Source organism: Oncorhynchus keta, unplaced genomic scaffold, assembly GCF_023373465.1.
Source record: "Oncorhynchus keta strain PuntledgeMale-10-30-2019 unplaced genomic scaffold, Oket_V2 Un_contig_25002_pilon_pilon, whole genome shotgun sequence".
NCBI lineage: Eukaryota > Metazoa > Chordata > Actinopteri > Salmoniformes > Salmonidae > Oncorhynchus > Oncorhynchus keta.
Genome location: NW_026284216.1, coordinates 36,468 through 63,543, shown reverse-complemented (window position 1 = coordinate 63,543; position 27,076 = coordinate 36,468). Strand labels below are relative to the sequence as shown.

The 27,076-nt window shown below is 45.0% G+C and overlaps 2 protein-coding genes across 2 annotated transcripts; both read right to left on the bottom strand.

Moving 5' to 3' along the window:
- Positions 1-776: 776 nt before the first annotated feature.
- On the bottom strand, positions 777-4,817 carry LOC127922249 (zinc finger protein 271-like; the record flags this gene model as incomplete). The annotated part of the gene is made up of 1 exon (XM_052505873.1): positions 777-4,817. A coding segment is annotated over one exon (1,584 nt), but the record flags the coding sequence as incomplete, so codon positions are not given.
- Positions 4,818-4,828: 11 nt separating this feature from the next.
- Positions 4,829-21,866, bottom strand: LOC118376722 (zinc finger protein 239-like; the record flags this gene model as incomplete). The annotated part of the gene is made up of 4 exons (XM_052505872.1): positions 21,771-21,866; positions 14,215-14,268; positions 14,084-14,123; positions 4,829-5,802 (listed from the first exon to the last, which is right to left on the bottom strand). Coding segments are annotated over exons 1-4 (1,164 nt in total), but the record flags the coding sequence as incomplete, so codon positions are not given.
- Positions 21,867-27,076: the final 5,210 nt, after the last annotated feature.

Here is a 27,076-nt window from a genome sequence, read left to right as displayed (position 1 = left end):
GCCTTATGATAATATTACACTTCTCCTAACCTCTCCTTCTTGGGGAACCCTGCCTTATGATAATATTACACTTCTCCTAACCTCTCCTTCTTGGGGTTGGGGAACCCTGCCTTATGATAATATTACACTTCTCCTAACATCTCCTTCTTGGGGTTGGGGAACCCTGCCTTATGATAATATTACACTTCTCCTAACCTCTCCTTCTTGGGGAACCCTGCCTTATGATAATATTACACTTCTCCTAACCTCTCCTTCTTGCCATTTTCCTGACCTTCCTGAAAGTGTACAAAAAGGCATTGTTGTGGTCTGCCATGCCATGGTACCAACATAATACAATGTCAATGAAGAGGCATTGAGGTAAATATGTATGATACTGTAGTGTTTAAAGGGGATCTGCAGTTGTAATGGTACATATGTACATATGGTATGATACTGTAGTGTTTAAGGGGGGATCTACACAGACAGTTTGTTCTGTTTGTATTTATAATTCAATTGAGGATACTTGGCAATATTTTTTTTACACACAGGTTACATCCAGATGATGACACAACAATACACTCATATAGTTTACTTCTGATGTCAATCCAGACCAGCCCTTCTCCTGAGGTTAAAAAACAATGGTTGAATTCTGTCATAATCCTACTGGGCAAAAAAAAAAACTGGTTGAATCAACGTCGTTTCCACGTCATTTCAACCAAAAACGTCAAAAGCGATGACGTTGAATCAACGTGGAAAAACTGATTTTGAAAAAAGATTTAAAAATTGTTTGTAAGTATTTAAATGTTTTGAGAATTTAATAAAATGAAGAATTGGGGACCTAAATCCAATGACATGGTGAAATGTTTTGTTGAATTCACATTGAATTCACAACCAAATATGAATTCAAAGTAGACGTTGAACTGACGTCTGTGCCCAGTGGGATGATCTGCAGTTGTAATGGTATATGTACATATGGTATGATACTGTAGTGTTTAAAGGGGGGATCTGCAGTTGTAATGGTATATGTAAATATGTTATGATACTGTAGTGTTTAAAGGGGGGATCTGCAGTTGTAATGGTATATGTAAATATGGTATGATACTGTAGTGTTTAAAGGGGGATCTGCAGTTGTAACATACATTTTTAGACTTATATAAATGAATGATACTGTATATCCCTATTGATTCTTAAACTATTCATTTATATTCCCTCATAAGATTATTTCAACTGTCACACTCCATCAGAACCACAAAATATAAGCTTGTTTTCCTCCAATGTTTGGAAACATTGTAAATGTAAACAAACCCCGTATAGCCTAAAAACATGGTTAAAATCATCATTTTGAGATCATGAATGGTCAGTCCATAGCAGATCATGAATGGTCAGTCCATAGCAGATCATTTAGAGATCATGAATGGTCAGTCCATAGCAGATCATTTTGAGATCATGAATGGTCAGCCCATAGCAGATCATTTTGAGATCATGAATGGTCAGCCCATAGCAGATCATTTTGAGACCGTGAATGGTCAGCCCATAGCAGATTATGAATGGTCAGTCAATAGCTAAAATTATAATTTTGAGATCATGAATGGTCAGCCCATAGCAGATCATTTTGAGATCATGAATGGTCAGTCCATAGCAGATCATTTTGAGATCATGAATGGTCAGCCCATAGCAGATCATTTTGAGATCATGAATGGTCAGTCCATAGCAGATCATTTTGAGATCATGAATGGTCAGCCCATAGCAGATCATTTTGAGATCATGAATGGTCAGCCCATAACTCTGTCTATGAATGTGAAAGTGGTTACGCTTCTCCAGGTCCCTAAGCTTCATACCAAAACAAGGGTGCCTCGCTGTGTTATTGGTTCAACTTTGGATTGGTCCTTTAATGCGTTTAGATATTGTTGTTTGTGTCGTCTGTGCTTTACATCCAGAACAAATCACTTTGGATAAAGACTTTGCTAAATGGAAGAAAGATGTAATGTTTTTACCACGACTCAACAGAAGCTGGGATTCAATGTGACTTTTAAAAGGCAAGGTTCCCACTATCGCGTGTATTTCTTATTCGTGGTAAATGCTGCATATGTTTTCACACGGTCGGAAATTGGCTTTTTAAAAGCTGCATTGTCGACAACCCGCAGTCAAATGAACTCGGAGCATGAATCTGTGTCCTGGAACGCAGTTTCTATACAGATATATTTATCACATGCTTTAGTGAATAAGAGATTTTATATAATGGAGAGCAGTGGTGAGGCTTTTCCACTGTATTGTCTAACGAGCAGCACCATTGAGGACTTTCACCATTTTGAAGTAGTCAAAATGGTGGGACTTCCTGTGGGTTAAGGAAGGACGCTATAATTCCATCCAGGTCAGCAGAAGGAGTTAACCAATGAATTTATAGTCCTGAGATAACATTCCATAACTGCAGGTAGCAGTAAATCACCAACCTTGTCTTTGTACCTGTTCAGACTGCAGTACATTAGGAGGTGGTATCCTGTTCAGACTGTACACACTGCAGTACATTAGGAGGTGGTATCCTGTTCAGATGATACACACTGCAGTACATTAGGAGGTGGTATCTTGTTCAGACTGTACACACTGCAGTACATTAGGAGGTGGTATCCTGTTCAGACTGTACACACTGCAGAACATTAGGAGGTGGTATCCTGTTCAGAGTATACACACTGCAGTACATTAGGAGGTGGTATCTTGTTCAGACTACACACTGCAGTACATTAGGAGGTGGTATCCTGTTCAGACTGTACACACTGCAGAACATTAGGAGGAGGTATCTTGTTCAGATGATACACACTGCAGTACATTAGGAGGTGGTATCCTGTTCAGATGATACACACTGCAGTACATTAGGAGGTGGTATCCTGTTCAGACTGTACACACTGCAGTACATTAGGAGGTGGTATTCTGTTCAGACTGTACACACTGCAGTACATTAGGAGGTGGTATCCTGTTCAGATGATACACACTGCAGCACATTAGGAGGGAGTATCTTGTTCAGATGATACACACTGCAGTACATTAGGAGGTGGTATCCTGTTCAGATGATACACACTGCAGCACATTAGGAGGGGGTATCTTGTTCAGATGATACACACTGCAGTACATTAGGAGGTGGTATCCTGTTCAGATGATACACACTGCAGTACATTAGGAGGAGGTATCTTGTTCAGATGATACACACTGCAGTACATTAGGAGGTGGTATCCTGTTCAGATGATACACACTGCAGTACATTAGGAGGAGGTATCTTGTTCAGATGATACACACTGCAGTACATTAGGAGGTGGTATCCTGTTCAGACTGTACACACTGCTATCCTCTTCCTTCACTTCTCTCTCCTCGACCTCAACTTCTCTCTCTTTTCCATCTTCCTCCTCCTCTTTGACAATCACATTGAGAATAAAGGTAGGATTCTCTCCAATATGTATTCTTTGATGTTTCTTAAAATTTCCTGAGTAATTGAAGCTCTTCCCACATTGAGTGCAGTGGTAAGGCTTCTCTCCATTATGTATTTTTTTATGTTCCTTAAGGCTGCTTAAATTATCAAAGCTCTTCCCACAAAAATAGCAGTGGTTAGGCTTCTCTCCTGTGTGGATTCTCTGGTGTTTCTGTAGGGTATCTGCCGCACGGAAATTCTTCCCACAGTGGGTGCAGTGGTAAGGCTTCTCTCCACTATGTACTATCTCATGTCTCTTTAGGTTTGCTTTCTCACTGAAGCTCTTCCCACATTGGGTGCAGTGGTAAGGCTTCTCTCCCGTGTGTACTTTTTGGTGATTATTTAGATTACCTAAGGAACTGAAACTCTTCCCACATTGAGGACAGGGGTAACTCCCACGGCCAGGTAGTCTTGATGTCCCTGGGTCAACTACAATACCAGTTTTCTCCTCTTCCTCAACTTCTCTCTTTTCCTTCTCATGTACTCTCTCATGTCTCTTAAGGTTTGCTTTCTCACTGAAACTCTTCCCACATGCAGAGCAGTGGAAAGGTTTCTCTCCAGTGTGTACTCTTTGATGATTCTTTAGATTACTCGAGGAACTAAAATTCTTTCCACATTGAGGACAGGGGTAACGACCACAATCAGGTAGTCTTGATGTATCTGGGTCATCCTCCTCCTCTTTGACAATCACATTGGGAGTACAGTCATCATCCTCCTCTTTGACAATCACATTGAGAGTACAGTCACCATCTTCCTTTTTGACAATCACATTGAGAGTACAGTCATCATCCTCCTCTTTGACTATCACATTGAGAGTACAGTCATCATCCTTCTCTTTGACTATCACATTGAGAGTACAGTCATCATCCTTCTCTTTGACAATCACATTGTGATTACAGGTAGGTTTCACTCCAATGTGTCTTTGCTGATGTTTCTTAAAGGTTCCTGAATGATGGAAGCTCTTCCCACAAAGAGAGCAGTGGTAAGGCTTTTCTCCGCTATGTATTCTTTGATGTTCTTTAAGGCTTCCTGAATGATTAAAGCTCTTCTCACAAAGAGAGCAGTGGTGAGGCTTCTCTCCTGTGTGGATTCTCTGGTGTTTCTGTAGGGTCTCTTCCACACGGAAATTCTTCCCACATTCGAAGCAGTTGTAAGGCTTCTCTCCATTATGTACCCTCTCATGTCTCTTAAGGTGTGCTTTCTCACGGAAACGCTTCCCACATACTGAGCAGTGGAAAGGTTTCTCTCCAGTGTGTACTCTTTGATGATTCTTTAGATTACTTGAGGAACTAAAATTCTTCCCACATTGAGGACAGGGGTAACTCCCACGACCAGGTAGTCTTGATGTACCTGAGTCAACTACACCATTACTTTCCTCAACTTCTCTTTTACCTTATCATTGATTTTCCTCTCACCCTCCTCCTCTTTGACAATCACATTGAGAGTACTGGTAGGCTTCTCTTCTATGTGTATTCGCTGATGACTCTTTAGGTTTCCGGGTTGATTGAAACTCTTCCCACAAAGAGAGCAGTGGTAAGGCTTCTCCCTACTGTGTGATCTCTGGTGATTCTTTAGATCTCCCGCAAAACGGAATTTCTTTCCACACTCAGTGCAGTGGTAAGGTTTCTCCCCTGTGTGTATTCTCTGGTGTTCCTTAAGGCTTCCTGAGTGATTAAAGCTCTTCCCACATGTGGTGCAGTGGTAAGGCTTCTCTTCACTATGTACTCGCTCGTGTCTATTAAGATTTACTTTCTCACTGAAACCTCTCCCACATGTGGCGCAGTGGAAAGGTTTCTCTCCAGTGTGTACTCTTTGATGATTCTTTAGGCTTACTTCTCTTGTAAAACTCTTCCCACAAGCAGAGCAGTGGAAAGGTTTCTCTCCTGTGTGAGTTCTCTTGTGATTCTTTAGAATTCCTGCCCGACTGAAACTCTTTCCACATTGGGTGCAGTGGTGAGGCTTCTCCCCTGTATGTATTCTTTGATGTTCTGTAAGGTTTCCTGAACGATTAAAGCTCTTCCCACACTGGGAGCAGTGGTAAGGCTTCTCCCCTGTATGTATTCTCTGATGACTTTTTAGACTTCCAAGCTGAGTGAATCCCTCCCCACATTGAACGCAGTGGTAAGGCTTTTTTTTACTGTGTGATCTCTCGTGACTCTTTAGGTCTCCTGTCCGACTGAAACTCTTCCCACATTGGGAGCAGAGGTATGTCTTCTTTATTTTGGGAGTCTGTTTGAGTGATTTGAGGTGAGTTGGACAAATAAAACTGTCGCTACAGCAGGGTTGGGGCTTCTGTCTGCATTGTTTATGATTTCCTGATGCTGTGGGCCTGGACTTGCTGTCTGAGTCTGGGTTGGAGCTCTTTCCTGTGAGAATATAAACACATATTGGGTAAGAAACAGAAAGAGGAACAAAGGCTTTTAGGCTTAAAAATGCAACAACATATCCTACCAATATCCTAAAAATAGTCCGAAATAATCTCAGATCAATCAAGAAATCTGTAATTAGCGTAGAGCCCTGGTGTAGTGATAAAACTCCCCTACACCAATCACATTTAAGACTCCCCACCAGAGACCAGGGTTCCATACCCTTCACCAACAACATTTATTAGTTCCTAAAATCACTAGCCAGCTAGCCAAGTTCCATCTCTGTGTTTGTCAATGAAGCAGGTACATTGATCAGGCAGGCCACATTAGCTCAATCAGCTTATCAAGTCACTGGCGACACATGTGCTTCGGTACCGTTTTGTTTCTTACACACTCTGGTAACGGAGAGCGAGAAAGTTGTAAGTCTGGCAGTGTTTCATAGCAAATCATGTTATAAAACAGGTCGAGGCGAGACACTAAGATGTTCGCGAATAGTAATTTTGGAATATTGACAAGTGCGCATCGTCTTAATTCCCCATTTGCCCAAAACAATGGCAGACTGGAGTGATCACCAGGCCGGGAGTTTCCTGATGTTAGGGGCAGGGCCATTTGGTCTTCCAAGAGGTGCCCAATCTGCCAGGGCACCAAGGCCATCTGCTAGAGCACCAAGGCCATCTGCTAGAGCACCAAGGCCATCTGCTAGGGCACCATGGCCATCTGCTAGGGCACCATGGCCATCTGCTATGGCACCATGGCCATCTGCCAGGGCACCAAGGCCATCTGCCAGGGCACCAAGGCCATCTGCTAGGGCACCAAGGCCATCTGCTAGAGCACCAAGGCCATCTGCTAGAGCACCAAGGCCATCTGCTAGAGCACCAAGGCCATCTGCTAGAGCACCAAGGCAATCTGCTAGAGCACCAAGGCAATCTGCAAGGGCACCAAGGCCATCTGCTAGGGCACCAATGCAATCTGCCAGGGCACCAAGGCCATCTGCCAGAGCACCAAGGCCATCTGCTAGGGCACCATGGCCATCTGCTATGGCACCATGGCCATCTGCCAGGGCACCATGGCCATCTGCTAGGGCACCAAGGCCATCTGCTAGGGCACCATGGCCATCTGCTAGAGCACCAAGGCCATCTGCTAGGGCACCATGGCCATCTGCTAGAGCACCAAGGCCATCTGCTAGAGCACCAAGGCAATCTGCCAGGGCACCAAGGCAATCTGCTAGAGCACCAAGGCCATCTGCTAGAGCACCAAGGCAATCTGCTAGAGCACCAAGGCCATCTTCTAGAGCACCAAGGCCATATTCTAGAGCACCAAGGCCATATTCTAGAGCACCAAGGCAATCTGCTAGAGCACCAAGGCCATCTACTCTCTGCTAGAGCACCAAGGGCACACAAGGCCATCTGCCAGAGCACCAAGGCCATCTGCTAGAGCACCAAGGCAATCTGCTAGAGCACCAAGGCCATCTGCTAGAGCACCAAGGCCATCTGCTAGAGCACCAAGGCCATCTGCTAGAGCACCAAGGCAATCTGCTAGAGCACCAAGGCAATCTGCCATCTGCTAGGGCACCAAGGCCATCTGCTAGGGCACCAAGGCCATCTGCTAGAGCACCAAGGCAATCTGCTAGGGCACCAAGGCACTTAACCAAAATAGACAATTAAATTAATTTGAGGAAGAAAAAAAACACACGAGCTCTTCTGTTAAGAAAAACATAAGTGTATGTCAATGTACAGAAATAATTATCCTACACGTCAAGTGTAGGTGATAGGCTGTAGTCAATACCATAGTCTGTCATATTTGACAAATATAATGAAGGATAATTAATATTAATGTCTAAAGGCTTGATTCTGTCATACCAGAGACTCTTCATTCAGACAGGAGAGACTCTTCATTCAGACAGGAGAGACTCTTCATTCAGACAGGAGAGACTCTTCATTCAGACAGGAGAGACTCTTCATTCAGACAGGAGAGACTCTTCATTCAGACAGGAGAGACTCTTCATTCAGACAGGAGAGACTCTTCATTCAGACAGGAGAGACTCTTCATTCAGACAGGAGAGACTGTTCATTCAGACAGGAGAGACTGCTCATTCAGACAGGAGAGACTGCTCATTCAGACAGGAGAGACTGCTCATTCAGACAGGAGAGGCTGTTCATTCAGACAGGAGAGACTGCTCATTCAGACAGGAGAGACTGCTCATTCAGACAGGAGAGACTGTTCATTCAGACAGGAGAGACTGTTCATTCAGACAGGAGAGACTGCTCATTCAGACAGGAGAGACTGCTCATTCAGACAGGAGAGACTGCTCATTCAGACAGGAGAGACTGCTCATTCAGACAGGAGAGACTGCTCATTCAGACAGGAGAGACTGCTCATTCAGACAGGAGAGACTGCTCATTCAGACAGGAGAGACTGCTCATTCAGACAGGAGAGACTGTTCATTCAGACAGGAGAGGCTGTTCATTCAGACAGGAGAGGCTGTTCATTCAGACAGGAGAGGCTGTTCATTCAGACAGGAGAGACTGTTCATTCAGACAGGAGAGACTGCTCATTCAGACAGGAGAGACTGCTCATTCAGACAGGAGAGACTGCTCATTCAGACAGGAGAGACTGCTCATTCAGACAGGAGAGACTGCTTCATTCAGACAGGAGAGGCTGTTCATTCAGACAGGAGAGACTGCTCATTCAGACAGGAGAGACTGTTCATTCAGACAGGAGAGACTGCTCATTCAGACAGGAGAGACTGCTCATTCAGACAGGAGAGACTGCTCATTCAGACAGGAGAGACTGCTCATTCAGACAGGAGAGACTGCTCATTCAGACAGGAGAGGCTGTTCATTCAGACAGGAGAGGCTGTTCATTCAGACAGGAGAGGCTGTTCATTCAGACAGGAGAGACTGTTCATTCAGACAGGAGAGACTGCTCATTCAGACAGGAGAGACTGCTCATTCAGACAGGAGAGACTGCTCATTCAGACAGGAGAGGCTGCTCATTCAGACAGGAGAGGCTGTTCATTCAGACAGGAGAGGCTGTTCATTCAGACAGGAGAGGCTGTTCATTCAGACAGGAGAGGCTGTTCATTCAGACAGGAGAGGCTGTTCATTCAGACAGGAGAGGCTGTTCATTCAGACAGGAGAGGCTGTTCATTCAGACAGGAGAGGCTGTTCATTCAGACAGGAGAGGCTGTTCATTCAGACAGGAGAGGCTGTTCATTCAGACAGGAGAGGCTGTTCATTCAGACAGGAGAGGCTGTTCATTCAGACAGGCGAGGATGTTCATTCAGACAGGAGAGGCTGTTCATTCAGACAGGAGAGGCTGTTCATTCAGATAGGAGAGGCTGTTCATTCAGATAGGAGAGGCTGTTCATTCAGATAGGAGAGGCTGTTCATTCAGATAGGAGAGGCTGTTCATTCAGACAGGAGAGAAAGGCCAATGACTGTTGCGCACGGCAACATCACCCACCTTGCAATCTGAGCGGAGGCAGTCAACATTTTTCAACTATTTAACCATAAAACGCTAAATACAATTTGGAACATTTGAGCTTATAGCCTACTGCCGCGTGGACATTGCTGAGCTTATAGCCCACCCGGTTTCTTCATGCATCGCACCGACAGAAACAAACATCTCTCTGGTAAGAAGAAGGGCGGGGGTGTATGATTAACGAGTCGTGGTATGATCATAACAACATACAATAAATCAAGTCCTTTTGTTCACCTGACCTAGAATTCCTTACGATCAAATGCCAACCGTATTATCTACCAAGAGAATTCTCTTCGATGCTAATCACAGCCGTGTATACCCCCCTCAAGCAGACACCTTGATGGCCCTGAAAGAACTTAATTGGACTATGTAAACTGGAAACCACATATCCTGAGGCTGCATTTATTGTAGCTGGGGATTTTAAAAAGGCTAATCTGAAAACAAGGCTCTCAATTTTAGTGGCATATTGAATGCGCGACCCGGGCTGGCAACACTCTGGATCATTGCTACTCTAATTTCTGTGACGCATTCAAAGCCCTCTGTCGGCAAATCTGACCACGACTCCATTTTGTTGCTCCCAGCTTATATACAGAAACTAAAACAGGAAACGCCCGTGCTCAGGTCTGTTCAATGCTGGTCCGACCAAATCTGATTCCACGCTTCAAGATTGCTTCGATCACGTGGACTGGGATGTGTTCCGGATAGCATCGGACAATAACATTGACGTATACGCTTATTCGGTGAGCAAGTTTATTAGCAAGTGCTTCGGTGATGTGGTACCCACGGTGACGATTAAATCCTTCCCCAACCAGAAACCGTGGATTGATGGCAGCATTCGTGCAAAACTGAAAGCGCGAACCACTGCTTTTAATCGTGGCAAAGCGACCGGAAAGATGACTGAATACAAACAGTGTAGCTATTCCCTCCACAAGGCAATCAAACAAGCTAAGCGTCAGTATAGAGAAAAAGTAGAGTTGCAATTCAACGGCTCAGACACAAAATGTATCTACAGTCAATCACGGACTACAGTCTAGGGTCTACAGTCAATCACGGACTACAAAAAGAAAACCAGCCCCGTCGCGGACACCAATGTCTTGCTCCCAGACAAACTAAACAACTTCTTTGCTCGCTTTGAGGACAATACAGTGCCACTGACACGGCCCACTACCAAAACCTGCGGGCTCTCCTTCACCGCAGCCAACGTAAGTAAAACATTTAAACGTGTTAAAAGGTCCAGACGGCATCCCCAGCCATAACCTCTCACTCAATGTCAACAAAACAAAGGAGATGATCGTGGACTTCAGGAAACAGCAGAGGGAACACTCCCCTATCAACATCGGCGGGACAGCAGTGGAGAAGGTGGAGAGTTTTAAGTTCCTTGGCGTACCCATCACAGACAAATTGAAATGGTCCACCCACAGAGACCGCGTGGTGAAGAAGGCTCAACAGCACCTCTTCAACCCCAGGAGGTTGAAGAAATTCGTCTTGTCACCAAAAACACTCAAACGTTTACAGATGCACAATCGCCAGCATCCAGTCGGGCTGTATCACCGCCTGGTACGGCTGTATCACCGCCTGGTACGGCTGTATCACCGCCTGGTATGGCAACTGCTCCGCCCATAACCGAAAGGCTCTCCAGAGGGTAGTGAAGTCTGCACAACACATCACTGGGGGCAAACTACCTACCCTTCAGGTCACCTACACCACCAGATGTCACAGGAAGGCCAAAAAGATCCTCAAGGACAAAACAACCACACGGACACTGCCTGTTCACCCCGCTATCATCCAGAAGGCGAGGTCAATACAGGTGCATCAAAGCTGGGACCGAGAGACTGAAAAACAGCTTCTATCTCAAGGCCATCAGACTGTTAAACAGCCATCACTAACATTGAGTGGCTTCTGCCAACATACAGACTCAATCTCTAGCCACTTTTATAATTAACATTTGGATGTAATAAATGTATCACTAGTCACTTAAACAAAGTCACTTTATATAAATGTTTACATACCCTACATTACTCATCTCATATGTATATACTGTACTCTACTTCTACTGCATCTTGCCTATGCCGTTCGGCCATCGCTCATCCATATATTTATATGTAAATATAGTTAATAATTCCTTTACACTTGTAAGTATAAGGTAGTTGTTGTGGAATTGTTATATTACTTGTTAGATATTACTGCACGGTCGGAACTAGAAGCACAAGCATTTCGCTACACTGGCATTATTAACATCTGCTAACCATGTGTATGTGACCAATACAATTTGATGTGATTTACTGCCATGTGGACATTGCTGAGCTTATAACGTGAAGAGAAAAATAAACATTCTGATCAGCCTTATTGCTATTAAAGGGTGTTTTGACGTACAGTGGTTGGATTCATTTGGGATCTATCACCCCACAACTGTCCCAGAGTCTGGTTTGGAATATTTACTTCTCGCACAGAACAACAAGCTGACCAATAGAAGAGGTCAACCTTTGAACTATGGGGAGGATAGTACATTGACGTAGTAAAAGCAGAAGCCTGTTCGTTGCTCATCTTGTCGACCCCAAAAACAATGGAAATGTCTTCTAACATCTTCAATATCCGTCTTGGAATCCGATAAGACCGTTGCAGCCTAGCCCGATGTGTCGCTCTTCGCTAGCAGCCTAGCCCGATGTGTCGCTCTTCCCTAACAGCCTAGCCCGATGTGGTGCTCTTCGCTAGCAGCCTAGCCCGATGTGTCGCTCTTCGCTAGCAGCCTAGCCCGATGTGTCGCTCTTCGCTAGCAGCCTAGCCCGATGTGTCGCTCTTCGCTAGCAGCCTAGCCCGATGTGTCGCTCTTCGCTAGCAGCCTAGCCCGATGTGTCGCTCTTCGCTAGCAGCCTAGCCCGATGTGTCGCTCTTCGCTAGCAGCCTAGCCCGATGTGTCGCTCTTCGCTAGCAGCCTACCCTGATGTGTCGCTCTTCGCTAACAGCCTACCCTGATGTGTCGCTCTTCACTGGTAGCCTAGCCCGATGTGTCGGTCTTCGATAGCAGCCTAGCCCGATGTGTCGCTCTTCGATAGCAGCCTACCCCGATGTGTCGGTCTTCGATAGCAGCCTACCCCGATGTGTCGCTCTTCACTGGTAGCCTACCCCGATGTGTCGCTCTTCACTGGTAGCCTAGCCCGATGTGTCGCTCTTCACTGGTAGCCTAGCCCGATGTGTCGCTCTTCACTGGTAGCCTAGCCCGATGTGTCGCTCTTCACTGGTAGCCTAGCCCGATGTGTCGCTCTTCACTGGTAGCCTAGCCCGATGTGTCGCTCTTCACTGGTAGCCTAGCCCGATGTGTCGCTCTTCACTGGTAGCCTAGCCCGATGTGTCGCTCTTCACTGGTAGCCTAGCCCGATGTGTCGCTCTTCACTGGTAGCCTAGCCCGATGTGTCGCTCTTCACTGGTAGCCTACCTCGGGGCTGCGACGACTGATGGACCCGATCACGTGACGGGAATTGGCTAATAAGAATTGAGATATCTGAGAGAGCCATGTGAGTGAGAGGTGCTTCGGAGCAAGGAGGTTGGCAGCTAGGAGAAGGGAATGGCTACCCAGACTATGCAAATAGTCTGCGTAGCCATTTGATTAGCTGTTCGGGAGTCTTATGGCTTGGGGGTAGAAGCTATTTAGGAGTCTCTTGACCTAGATTTGGCGCTCTGGTACTACTTCCTGTGTGGTAGCAGAGAGAACAGTCTATGACTAGGGAAACTGGAGTCTTTGACAATTATTCGGGCCTTCCTCTGACACCGCCTGGTATAGAGGTCCTGGATGGCAGGAGACTTGGCCCTGGTGATGTACTGGGCCGTACGCACTACCCTCTGTAGTGCCTTGCGGCCGAGCAGTTGCCATACCAGGCAGTGATGCAACCCGTCAGGATGCTCTCGATGGTATAGCTGTAAAAATCTGATGACCCATGCCAAATCTTTGTGTCTCCTGTAGGGGAATAGGTTTTGTCGTGCCCTCTTCACGACTGTCTTGGTGTGCTTGGACCATGTTAGTTTGTTGGTGATGTGGACGCCAAAGGAACTTGAAGCTCTCAGCCTGCTCCACTACAGCCCCGTCGATGAGAATGGGGGCGTGGCTCGGTCCGCCTTTTTCCTGTAGTCCACAATCATCTCCTTTGTCTTGATCACATTGAGGGAGAGGTTGTTGTCCTTGCACCATATGGTCAGGTCTCTGACCTCCTCCCTACAGGCTGTCTCATCGTTGTCAGTCATCAGGTCTACCACTGTTGTGTTGGTGGGGCACGATTGGAATCCAAACACAACCCTCATGTGTCATGATGACCTCAGTTACACAAATCTCACAACTGTTTTGGAATAAAGTTTATGACCAAAATTATCCTACTTACACTTTCTTTAGTCAATATTGAAAGTGGATTTTGCATTAAGTTGCTCTTTAATATGTTGTGATGTCAGCCAGAGGCCTGGTACATTAACAGAGGCATTGAAAGAAAGGCTTTTACAAGGGGCTTGTTGCTTTGAATCACACAGTGATAACACAAAATAAATATATAAAATATTATAATGTTTGGGGATAAAGCTATCTGTCCTCCCTCCCTACGAAACACAGCCTGAACTCAAGTCAAAGAGGATGGAAGTCTGGACATTTTCCATTTTAGTCCTTCAGCAAACGCCCTTAACCAGAGCGACTTGCAGTTAGTGCATCCATCTTAAGTAGGTGAGGCCACCATTTTCTCAATCATAGTAAATACATGTCTCCTCGATAAAATAGATATCAGCAAAGTCTGCGCTGGTGGGAAAGACAGCCAGAACTCACCGGAGTCACTGTTTTCTTCCTCCTTGATTTCTCTCTCCTCCTTCTTTCACAATCACATTGAGTTCCAGTGTTTGACCGCAGTCCTCCAGCTTCACTGACACCTCTCTGGACCAGGCTGTGAGCTTCTCTACCGGATCACCACAGCCAGATCCCGGACCTCTGACATGGTCGGGCTGGAGGTGGATCTAAAAGAGGAGACCTCAACAAGTTCAGGGTGGTTTCACAGATGGATCTTTCGTGTGATTGCTACAGAAAAGACAACACAAACATGTAACGTTTGCTAAACGAGCTAACAACACATAACGTCCAACAGGGATTTTTTTTTTTTTTTTTGCGTAAATCGGTCGCCATTAGCAACGGTTGGTCCAGCTAATTTAGCTAGCTAGCTAATTCCTCGCTAAGTCATTTTGCTCACAAGGAGACGTTAGCTGGCTACCAAAAAGCAAGTCACACTTAAACCGTTATCCTGAACTGTAGTTAACTAACTAACATTAGCGATAGTAACAGATTGGAGGTTGTAACTAGCTGACTATCTAGCTGACTAATGGCTAACTTGCTGGGAAAAACAATAACAAAGACAGGCCGCGGAAACCACTGCAGATTCATGGAATGCGTTAGTTTACAAACCCAACTACAAGGTCACATTTAAAAATGTAAATACCTGAACAGTTACTTTTCTGTAATTGTTTGGCTGTAAATGGTTATGAGATCCTGTGGGAGCGATCAGAATCGTTCAATGTATTATTCTATATGGTATAAACACATCTGTATGACGGGATCTTCTTCTTCTTCGATGTGGTTTAACGGACGGGTGGCATCCGACATGTTGCAATACCGCCACCTACTAGACTGGAGTATAACACCCTTATAGTTTGCTTTTTTTTAAAGTTAATAAATGAACAACTGCCCTACCATCTAACCCTACACTAATTAAAACCCACCACCCTAGTGCCTAAATCTATGTTGTCGTGCGCCAGGCCAACAGCCTGAGGACACCACCACTCAACACACCTGTAACACTTATGATGTCAAACGTCATTCAACCAAATACTTCCTGCAGCTGCCACCACAACTTCAATTTTCTGCGACTTATCTTTCCATCCCTGCAGTACAGTTAATAACCATTGCTATAAATTATAAAAATCAAATCTTACTGAAACATGGATCACTTGTTGTCCTCCTCTGTACTGGTACAGATCTACTACTAACACCACTCCTCTCAGGATCCCTCCCTCTGTTCTGGTACAGATCTACTACTAACACCACTCCTCTCAGTCCCTCCCTCTGTACTGGTACAGATCTACTACTCACACCACTCCTCTCAGTCCCTCCCTCTGTACTGGTACAGATCTACTACTAACACCACTCCTCTCAGTCCCTCCCTCTGTACTGGTACAGATCTACTACTTACACCACTCCTCTCAGTATCCCTCCCTCTGTACTGGTACAGATCTACTACTTACACCACTCCTCTCAGGATCCCTCCTCTGTTCTGGTACAGATCTACTACTTACACCACTCCTCTCAGTATCCCTCCTCTGTACTGGTACAGATCTACTACTTACACCACTCCTCTCAGGATCCCTCCCTCTGTTCTGGTACAGATCTACTACTAACACCACTCCTCTCAGTCCCTCCCTCTGTTCTGGTACAGATCTACTACTAACACCACTCCTCTCAGTCCCTCCTCTGTACTGGTACAGATCTACTACTAACACCACTCCTCTCAGTCCCTCCCTCTGTTCTGGTACAGATCTACTACTAACACCACTCCTCTCAGTCCCTCCCTCTGTACTGGTACAGATCTACTACTAACACCCCTCCTCTCAGTCCCTCCCTCTGTACTGGTACAGATCTACTACTAACACCACTCCTCTCAGTCCCTCCCTCTGTTCTGGTACAGATCTACTACTAACACCACTCCTCTCAGTCCCTCCCTCTGTACTGGTACAGATCTACTACTTACACCACTCCTCTCAGTATCCCTCCCTCTGTACTGGTACAGATCTACTACTTACACCACTCCTCTCAGGATCCCTCCCTCTGTTCTGGTACAGATCTACTACTAACACCACTCCTCTCAGGATCCCTCTCTGTACTGGTACAGATCTACTACTCACACCACTTACTCACACCACTCCTCTCAGGATCCCTCTCTCTGTACTGGTACAGATCTACTACTAACACCCCTCCTCTCAGGATCCCTCTCTCTGTACTGGTACAGATCTACTACTAACACCACTCCTCGGGATCCCTCCCCTTGACCCATCTTCCTCTACTTCCTTCACTTGCCTCAGCATATGACAACTTCTGCACTAATCTAACCCTGGAAACCTCAATCTGGCTCTCTCTCACCGGACATTTCTGACACCCAGCCCCATGGGCACACCTACAATTAACACATACCGCAGGTAGCCTAGTGGTTACAGCGTTGGGCCAGTAACCAGCAGGTAGCCTAGTGGTTACAGCGTTGGGCCAGTAACCAGCAGGTAGCCTAGTGGTTAGAACGTTGGGCCAGTAACCAGCAGGTAGCCTAGTGGTTAGAACGTTGGGCCAGTAACCAGCAGGTAGCCTAGTGGTTACAGCGTTGAGCCGGTAACCAGCAGGTAGCCTAGTGGTTACAGCGTTGGGCCAGTAACCAGCAGGTAGCCTAGTGGTTACAGCGTTGGGCCAGTAACCAGCAGGTAGCCTAGTGGTTACAGCGTTGGGCCAGTAACCAGCAGGTAGCCTAGTGGTTACAGCGTTGGGCCAGTAACCAGCAGGTAGCCTAGTGGTTACAGCGTTGGGCCCAGTAACCAGCAGGTAGCCTAGTGGTTACAGCGTTGGGCCAGTAACCAGCAGGTAGCCCAGTGGTTAGAGCGTTGGGCCAGTAACCAGCAGGTAGCCTAGTGGTTACAGCGTTGGGCCAGTAACCAGCAGGTAGCCTAGTGGTTAGAGCGTTGGGCCAGTAACCAGCAGGTAGCCTAGTGGTTAGAGCATTGGGCCAGTAACCAGCAGGTAGCCTAGTGGTTAGAGTGTTGGGCCAGTAACCAGCAGGTAGCCTAGTGGTTAGAGCGTTGGGCCAGTAACCAGCAGGTAGCCTAGTGGTTACAGCGTTGGGCCAGTAACCAGCAGGTAGCCTAGTGGTTACAGCGTTGGGCCAGTAACCAGCAGGTAGCCTAGTGGTTACAGCGTTGGGCCAGTAACCAGCAGGTAGCCTAGTGGTTACAGCGTTGGGCCAGTAACCAGCAGGTAGCCTAGTGGTTACAGCGTTGGGCCAGTAACCAGCAGGTAGCCTAGTGGTTACAGCGTTGGGCCGGTAACCAGCAGGTAGCCTAGTGGTTAGAGCGTTGGGCCAGTAACCAGCAGGTAGCCTAGTGGTTACAGCGTTGGGCGGTAACCGAAAAGGTTGCTAGATTGTTCTGCCCCTGAACAAGGCAGTTAACCCACTGTTCCCCAGTAGGCCATCATTGTAAATTAGAATTAGTTCTTAAATGACTTGCCTAGTTATATAAAGGTGAAATAAAAAAGCCCATATAAACGCATTTAATAATGCTGTATCACCAAGTGGACAGATGTTGAAGAGAGTTTTATTTATTTTACCTTTATTTTACTAGGCAAGTCGGTTAAGAACAAATTCTTATTTTCAATGACGGCCTCAGAACAGTGGGTTAACTGCCTGTTCAGGGGCAGAACGACAGATTTTGTACCTTGTCAGCTCGGGGGATTTGAACTTGCAACCTTTCGGTTACTAGTCCAATGCTCTAACCACTAGGCTACCCTGCAGCACCTGAGTGGCGCAGCGGTCTCAGGCACTGCATCTCAGTGCTAGAGGTGTCACTACAGACACCTTGGTTGGAATCCAGGCTGTATTACAACTGACCATGATTAGGAGTCCCATAGGGTGGTGTACAATTGGCCCAGGTTTGGCTGGTGTAGGCCGTCATTGTAAATAATAATTTGTTCTTAACTGACCTGCCTAGTTATATAAAGGTTAATTTAATAAATATATAGGATTTGAAGACATTGGGGTCTTTGCCCAAAGCCAGTAGGGGAGTCCGGAGGCATTCTACCCCGACAAGAAAAATAAGGAATTTCAACAGCTAAATGCATGAATTTGGTACACTTTGAGATTAACTTTGAGAGATTAGATATTTTCAGGTAATTTTGCACCTTCCCACCTGCCACAGCAGAAACGACCAATTACAGGAGCTACTATGGGTCTCTCTACTCTGGAAAACTATCTCCTTTTACTCTACAGCATGTGGCCAAAAGACATCAAACATAGACTCTGGCTTGTCTAATGAGCCAATCTGATTGCGGTAAACGTCTGGGATATTTTACTTCAGCTCATGAAACACGGGACCAACACTTTACATGTTTCATTCATATTTTTGTTCAGTGTAATTAGAATCTATAGAGCAGCTTGAAGTAATACTGTTACTGTACTCAACCCACCTATATTCTCTCTCCATCTACCCTCTTATGACAATTTCTCTGTTCTCTTATCTGTTGCCCTCTCCATCTGCCCTCTTCTGTCACGTTCTCTGTCTTCTCTGTTGCTGTCTGTGTCTTGTCCGGTGTCTCTCCATCTGCCCTCTTCTGTCACATTCTCTGTCTTCTCTGTTGCTGTCTGTGTCTTGTCCGGTGTCTCTCCATCTGCCCTCTTCTGTCACGTTCTCTGTCTTCTCAGTTGCTGTCTGTGTCTTGTCTGGTGTCTCTCCATCTGCCCTCTTCTGTCACGTTCTCTGTCTTCTCAGTTGCTGTCTGTGTCTTGTCTGGTGTCTCTCCATCTGCCCTCTTCTGTCACGTTCTCTGTCTTCTCAGTTGCTGTCTGTGTCTTGTCTGGTGTCTCTCCATCTGCCCTCTTCTGTCACGTTCTCTGTCTTCTCAGTTGCTGTCTGTGTCTTGTCTGGTGTCTCTCCATCTGCCCTCTTCTGTCACGTTCTCTGTCTTCTCAGTTGCTGTCTGTGTCTTGTCTGGTGTCTCTCCATCTGACCTCTTCTGTTACGTTCTCTGTCTTCTCAGTTGCTATCTGTGTCTTGTCTGGTGTCTCTCCATCTGCCCTCTTCTGTCACGTTCTCTCTCTTCTCAGTTGCTGTCTGTGTCTTGTCTGGTGTCTCTCCATCTGCCCTCTTCTGTCACTTTCTCTGTCTTCTCTGTTGCTGTCTGTTACCTCTCTCCATCATCTACTCCTCCGTTGCTGTCTCTGTGTCTTGTCTGGTGTCTCCATCATCTACTCCTCCGTTGCTGTCTCTGTGTCTTGTCTGGTGTCTCCATCATCTACTCTTCCGTTGCTGTCTCTGTGTCTTGTCTGGTGTCTCCATCATCTACTCTTCTGTTGCTGTCTCTGTGTCTTGTCTGGTGTCTCCATCATCTACTCTTCCGTTGCTGTCTCTGTGTCTTGTCTGGTGTCTCCATCATCTACTCTTCTGTTGCTGTCTCTGTGTCTTGTCTGGTGTCTCCATCATCTACTCTTCCGTTGCCGTCTCTGTGTCTTGTCTGGTGTCTCCATCATCTACTCTTCCGTTGCAGTCTCTGTGTCTTGTCTGGTGTCTCCATCATCTACTCTTCTGTTGCTGTCTCTGTGTCTTGTCTGGTGTCTCCATCATCTACTCTTCTGTTGCTGTCTCTGTGTCTTGTCTGGTGTCTCCATCATCTACTCCTCCGTTGCTGTCTCTGTGTCTTGTCTGGTGTCTCCATCATCTACTCTTCTGTTGCTGTCTCTGTGTCTTGTCTGGTGTCTCCATCATCTACTCTTCTGTTGCAGTCTCTGTGTCTTCACTTCCCTACTATGTTTGGCTGCTGCTGGTCTAAAGCTTTGTTCACATTGGCAGTTTGAACTGACTGAAATCCTATTTTTTTTGCATATCCGACTAGAATCTGTTATTTTTCCTGCAGTCTGAACAGCCAAAAAAAGCACATGGAATCTGATAATTCAAGCCACATTTCAAACCACCTTCATAGGTGGTTGGAAGTCAGATACAAATCTGATTCCTGGCAATGCGATTTGTGTCTGAACCGTACAGATCAGATGTATTTGCCCTCAAGTGTTTTTAGACTGTTACTTGTCTACTCTATTGACAGTTTGACAAGAACATGTGGTAGCTAACTAGCTTGTTTGATTGTTTACAAACAAATGAGTGAATGTGCTAGAAAGCTAAACAGCTACATAGCTAGCTAGCTGACTGCTGCGGCTAGCTAGGGGATTGTTGCGGCCTAGCTAGCTGACTGCTGCGGCTAGCTAGCGGACTGTTGCGGCTGGCTGGCGGACTGCTGCGGCTAGCTAGTGGATTGTTGTGGCTAGCTAGCGGACTGCTGCGGCTAGCTAGCGGACTGCTGCGGCTAGCTGGTGGACTGTTGTGGCTAGCTATTTGACTGTTGTGGCTAGCTAGTGGACTGTTGTGGCTGGCTAGCTGACTGCTGCGGCTAGCTAGTGGACTGTTGTGGCTAGCTATTTGACTGTAGTGGCTAGCTAGTGGACTGTTGTGGCTAGCTAGCTGACTGCTGCAGCTAGCTAGTGGACTGTTGTGGCTAGCTATTTGACTGTAGTGGCTAGCTAGTGGACTGTTGTGGCTAGCTAGTTGACTGTTGTGGCTAGCTAGTGGACTTGTGGCTAGCTATTTGACTGTAATGGCTAGCTAGTGGACTGTTGTGGCTAGCTAGTGGACTGTTGTGGCTAGCTATTTGACTGTAGTGGCTAGCTATTTGACTGTAGTGGCTAGCCAAAAAAAATAAGTTGTTTTGAACGTTAGATCATCTTATCCCTTGAGGCTTTAAAAGTGTTCTTACACTATGATTTTGGTCATTCAAAGCATTGGAAACGTCCATGGCGGGGCGTTGTTGTCACCGTAGCTTGTTACATAACTTCTGAGTGATAGGAAGCACGAGCAACACTACCAAGCAGCCTCCACCACCGCTCCACACCCTGCCGTTACTATGACAACTAGCTTAGCAATGTCAGCTGTGAATTTTTTTTAGCTGAAAATGTACAAAATAAAGTATCTGAAATGTAGCTGTATACATCACCAACCGTTGTTTTATATTAAATCGACGTTTGTCTACTTTATAAGGCTACACACGGTGTTGGTCCTATACTAGTGAGACATTCAACATGGAAAACTAAATGGAGGTCTATCTGAGTAATGATAGCAGAGTGAACGTTTGTCTCCTTTCAGTAGGCTACACGGTGTTGGTCCTATACTACTGAGACATTCAACATGGAAAACTAAATGAAGGCTTATCTGAAATGTCATTTTCACTAAATTTGCAAACATTTCTAAAAACATGGTTTCAATTTTGTCATTATGGGTTAGTGTGTAGATGGGTGAGAGAAATATTTTTCTTTAATCCATTTTGAATTCAGGCTGTAATACACAATGTGGAATAGTCAAAGGGTATTGAATACTTGCTGAATGCACCGTAGGAACTGTATTTAGAACAATACAAGAAAACCAGAGAGTCCAGACACAAACCATTCACATGAAGGCCAACCAAAATGGAATGATGAATTCAATTAACAATGGTCTCTTAATGGTCTCTCCCTCTACAGTGTTATCAAATCTCTCAGATCTACACAAGTACATGGGGTGCAGGGCTTAAGGGACGATTTGGTATTGGAGTCACCTCTTCTTTCCCAGTCTGACCTTGGAATCTTGGTCCTCCAACCTTCCTTTGGAGGGAGACACCTCTTCTTTCCCAGTCTGACCTTGGAATCTTGGTCCTCCAACCTTCCTTTAGAGGGATTATAAATGCCGCCCTTGGTCTCTGAATCCAAACCCTTCTGCCACACATCTACCAACATGTCTCTGATCTTACATTGAGCCTCAGTTCACCCAGTGGAGAATCTATTGATTCATGTTCTATCACCCTTTTGGCTATTTGATCTACGAGTTCACAGACTCATTACAAACCACAATTTGACATTTGTTCTGCCAGCAGCACAAACAATGACATCACTCTCATATAATGTGTGTATTTACCTTAACTTTATCAGGCAGGTCAATTAAAATACACATTCTTGACACCTTATTTCACACAAAAAAAAAAAACAAAAAAACATTTCTATAAAAAAACTTCAACATAAAAGCCTGCATTTCAACATCAATAACAGATTCATAAGATTCCATTTTAATCAATGGCCACCTTTTATTGTGCTAATAAGACAACTTTTTTATGACCAATATTGAAAAATACAATGTTGAAATATTGGGCTGCAGGACCTGTCTGTAGGACCTGTCTGTAGGACCTGTCTCCTCAGTTAAAGTAGGTTGGAAATAATTAATTGTCTCTACCATAACAACATAATAATATATGCCATTTAGCAGACGCTTTTATCCAAAGCGACCAAATATGTTTCGTTTTTGAAAGGGACTGTATCGTATACATCCAGCTGCACTTCATGTTCCGCCCCCATCCATTATACCCCCCTGCAATGCAATTCCTATGGAGTTAGCTTATGTAGCCTCTTCCTTCACCTCTCTCTCCTCTACCTCAACTTCTCGCTCTTCTGCCTTAATGTGTCTCTGTTCGCCCTCCTCCTCTTTGACAATCACATTGAGAGTACATGTAGGTTTCTCTCCAATGTGTCTTAACTGATGATTCCTTATGTTTGTTGCCCAACTGAAACTCTTCCCACAAAGTGTGCAGTGGTAAGGCTTCTCCCCTGTATGTACTCTTTGATGTTCCTTAAGTACTGAATAATAATTGAAGCTTTTCCCACATTGGGTACAGTGGTAAGGTTTCTGTCCACTATGTACTCTCTCATGTCCCGTAAGTTTTACTTTCTCACTGAAACTCTTCCCACATTGTGAGCAGTGGTAAGGCTTGTGATTTTTCTGATGAGTCTTCAGGTTTCCTAACTGACTGGGAAACGCTTCCCACAAAGAGGGCAGTGGTAAGGCTTCTCCCCCAGTATGTACTCTTTGATGGTCCTTAAGTCTTCCTGAATGATTGAAGCTCTTCTCACTGGGAGCAGGGGTAAGGATTCTCTCAATGTGCATACTCTGATGAGCCTTAGCTTGCTTGGTGTCTGAAAACTCTTCCCACATTGACGGCAAAGGTAAGTCTTATATATTTTGGGAGTTGGTTGGTGTGATTTGAGGTGAGTTGGACAAATAAAACTGCAGCAGGGTTGGGGCTTCTGTCTGTGGTTTCCTGATGCTGTGGGACTGGGCTTGCTGTCTGAGTCTGGGTTGGAGCTCTTTCCTGTAAGAATATGAACACATATTGGGTAAGAAACAGAAAGAGGAACAAATGATTTTGGGTTTAAAAAATGCAGGATTCAACATGAATTTGGTGGGATGTGAGCTGGAGTGTGTACATTAACAGAGCAATAAACAGACTTACAAGGGGCTTGTTGCTTTGTATCACACAGAGATCAATTACAATGCATTGCACACTGGTGAGTTACTGGACAGTCATTTGTTGTGGTGCTCATCCTCCCACATTCAGAAGCCTGAGGGTTTATACTACAAAGCAGGATCAATGAGTTTAGCCAGCTAACTTGCCTGAATATTCAGAAATAACTTTAAGCTTGATATTGGCATGGTCTAATTGACTTTGAGTAAAGCCAGTGTGTCTATGTATGAGGATGACTCAACACTGTACACGTCAGCTACCACAGCTTCTGAAATGACAGCAACACTTAACATAGAGCTGCAGTTAGTTTCAGAATAGGTGGCAAGGAATCAGAAACCAAAAGCATTGTATTTGGGACAAATCATTCACTAAACCTCAACTAAATCTTGTCATGAATAGTGTGGAAATGGAGCAGGTTGAGGAGACTACACTGCATGGAGTAACCTGGATTGTAAAACTGTCATGGTCAAAACACATTGATACAACAGTAGCTAAGATGGGGAGAAGTCTGTCCATAATAAAGCACTGCTCTTCATTCTTAACAAACACTATCAACAAGGCAGGTGTCCAGGCCATAGTGTCTACCTTCTTAACAACACTATCAACAAGGCAGGTCCTGCAGGCCCTAGTGTCTTCTTAACAACACTATCAACAAGGCAGGTCCTACAGGCCCTAGTGTCTACCTTCTTAACAGCACTATCAACAAGGCAGGTCCTACAGGCCCTAGTGTCTACCTTCTAACAACACTATCAACAAGGCAGGTCCTACAGACCTAGTGTCTACCTTCTTAACAGCACTATCAACAATGGCAGGTTCTACAGGCCCTAGTGTCTACCTTCTTAACAACACTATCAACAAGGCAGGTCCTACAGGCCTAGTGCTCCCTTCTTAACAACACTATCAACAAGGCAGGTCCTACAGGCCCTAGTGTCTACCTTCTTAACAACACTATCAACAAGGCAGGGTCCTACAGGCTCTAAAGGCTTTTGTCGCACCTGAATACTGTTCAGGTGCCACAAAAATGGACTTCGAAAAATTGCAATTGACAGGGCAGCACGGCATTCGCAAAAAAAAAAGCACTGTCATTGTACCAATGTACTTAACCCTAAACATCAACGCCTTTCTTAAAATCAAAACACAAGTATATATTTTTAAACCTGCATATTTAGTTAATATTGCCTGCTAATATGAATTTATTTTAACTAGGAAATTGTGTCATTTCTCTTTTTGCGTTCCGTGCGAGCAGTCAGGGTATATGCAGTTTGGGCCGCCTGGCTCTTTGAACCGTGTGAAGACCATTTCTTCCTAACAAAGACAGCCAACTTCACAAATGGGGGATGATTTAACAAAAGCGCATTTGAAAAAGCACAATCGTTGCATGAATGTACCCAAACATAAATGCCTTTCTTAAAATCAATACACAGAAGTATATATTTTTAAACCTCCATATTTAAAAGAAATTCATGTTAGCAGGCAATATTAGCCAGGAGAATTGTGTCACTTCTCTGCGTTCATTGCACACAGAGTGTCAGGGCATATGCAACAGTTTGGGCCGCCTGGCTATTGCCAACTAATTTGCCGGAATTTTTACATAATTATGACATAACATTGAAGGTTGTGTGATGTAACTGCAATATTTAGGCTTATGGATGCCACCCGTTAGATAAAATACGGAACGGTTCCGAATTTCACTGAAAGAATTTAAAAACGGATACAAATACATCCTATTGAACAGCTGGGACTGTGACGCAACAATCATAGACAATCACACGCTTACACACATGTATCTTGTGTTGTAGATATGTGGTAGTGGGAGTAGAGGCACGAGGGGCACACGTCATATGTTGTGAAATCTCTTATGAATGTATTTTAATGTTTTTTTGTGTAACTACCTCATTTTGCCAAGGCAGCAGCTAATGGGGATCCATAATAAATACAAACTTGCCTAAATATTCAGAAATAACTTCAAGCTTCATATTGGTCTATTCGACTCAACAACCCAAACACATATAAGTATAGATTTCTTTAATGTACCAGAAAATCTACTGTAATGTGGGGTTGTTTATCAAAATTAGCTGGTTAACTCATTGATCCTGATTTGTACAGCACTCTAAAACAAAGATGTTGTTAGCTTGAATTTACCTGAGTCACCCGAGTCACTGTTTTCTTCCTCCTTGATTTCTCTCTCCTCCCTCTTTCTCAATCACATTGAGTTCCAGTGTTTGACCGCAGTCCTCCAGCTTCACTGACACCGTCTCTGGACCAGGCTGTGAGCTTCTTTCTGGCCGGATCACCACAGCCAGATCCCGGATCAGACATGGTCGGGCTGGAGGTGGATCTAAAGAGGAGACCTCAAACAAGTTCAGGGGGTTTTCACTAACCTGGATCGTGATAGTTCCAAATATATATGTAGCTAAAATAGCGAACAACTCATCCTGTCCAACAGGGATTAACACAAACCGGTTGGCAATTAGTTTAGCAACGGTTGATCAAGATTATTTAGCTAGCTAACTACCTAGCTAGTCGCCAGCTATCTTATTCCTCGCTAGATATTTTACCCACAATGCAAATGATAGATGACTAAATATAAAATAAAAGACACACTTCAACTCTGACTGAATCTAGTTAGCAAGCTACACAAACGGGTTGGGATTGGAGGGCTAGTTTGCATAACAACAAAGCCAGGGTCAGCGGCAACCACTAACGATTGATGGAAAGGCTAGCCTACAGACCAAATGTACAAGCTCAAATTTAAAAATGTTAGCAGGTAGGCTACTTGATATTGATTTCTTGGCTACTTGTTTGGTTGATGGGGATCCAGTGAGAGCGCAAGCAGAATCAATTATCCACCTGCGTCTCGACATCAGCGTCTCGTCAGCAACATTAATGAAGTACTTCCGGGTCACGGAATTTCGGAAACGTAAAAATAAAGTCCCCATGTAATAGCAGAAAGTGTCAATACCCTGTGTTTAGTTGTGATATAGAGAAAAGTGCTCCAAACGCTAGGGACAGGGGAAAAGTGTCTAAATGCTAGGACAGGGGAAAAGTGTCTAAAACGCTAGGGATAGGGGGAAAAGTGTCTAAACGCTAGGGACAGGGAAAAGTGTCTAAACGCTAGGGACAGGAAAAAGGTCAAAACTAGGACAGGGGAAAAGTGTCTAAACGCTAGGGACAGGGGAAAAGTGTCTAAACGCTAGGGACAGGGGGAAAGTGTCTAAACGCTAGGACAGGGGAAAAAAGTGTCAAAACGCTAGGGACAGGGAAAAGTGTCTAAACGCTAGGGATAGGGGGAAAGTGTCTAAACGCTAGGGATAGGGAAAAGTCTCTAAACTCTAGGGATAGGAAAAGTGTTCAACGCTTAGGGATAGGGGAAAAGTGTTCAAACGCCAGGGACAGGGGGAAAAGGGTCTAAACTAGGATAGAATAGTGTCTAAACGCTAGGGACAGGGGAAAAGTGTCTAAACGCTAGGGACAGGGGAAAAGTGTCAAAACGCTTAGGGACAGGGGAAAAGTGTCTAAACGCTAGGGATAGGGAAAAGTGTCTAAACGCTTAGACAGGGGAAAAGTGTCTAAACGCTAGGACAGGGGGAAAGTGTCTAAACGCTAGGACAGGGGAAAAAAGTGTCAAAACGCTTGTAGGGGAAAAGTGTCTAA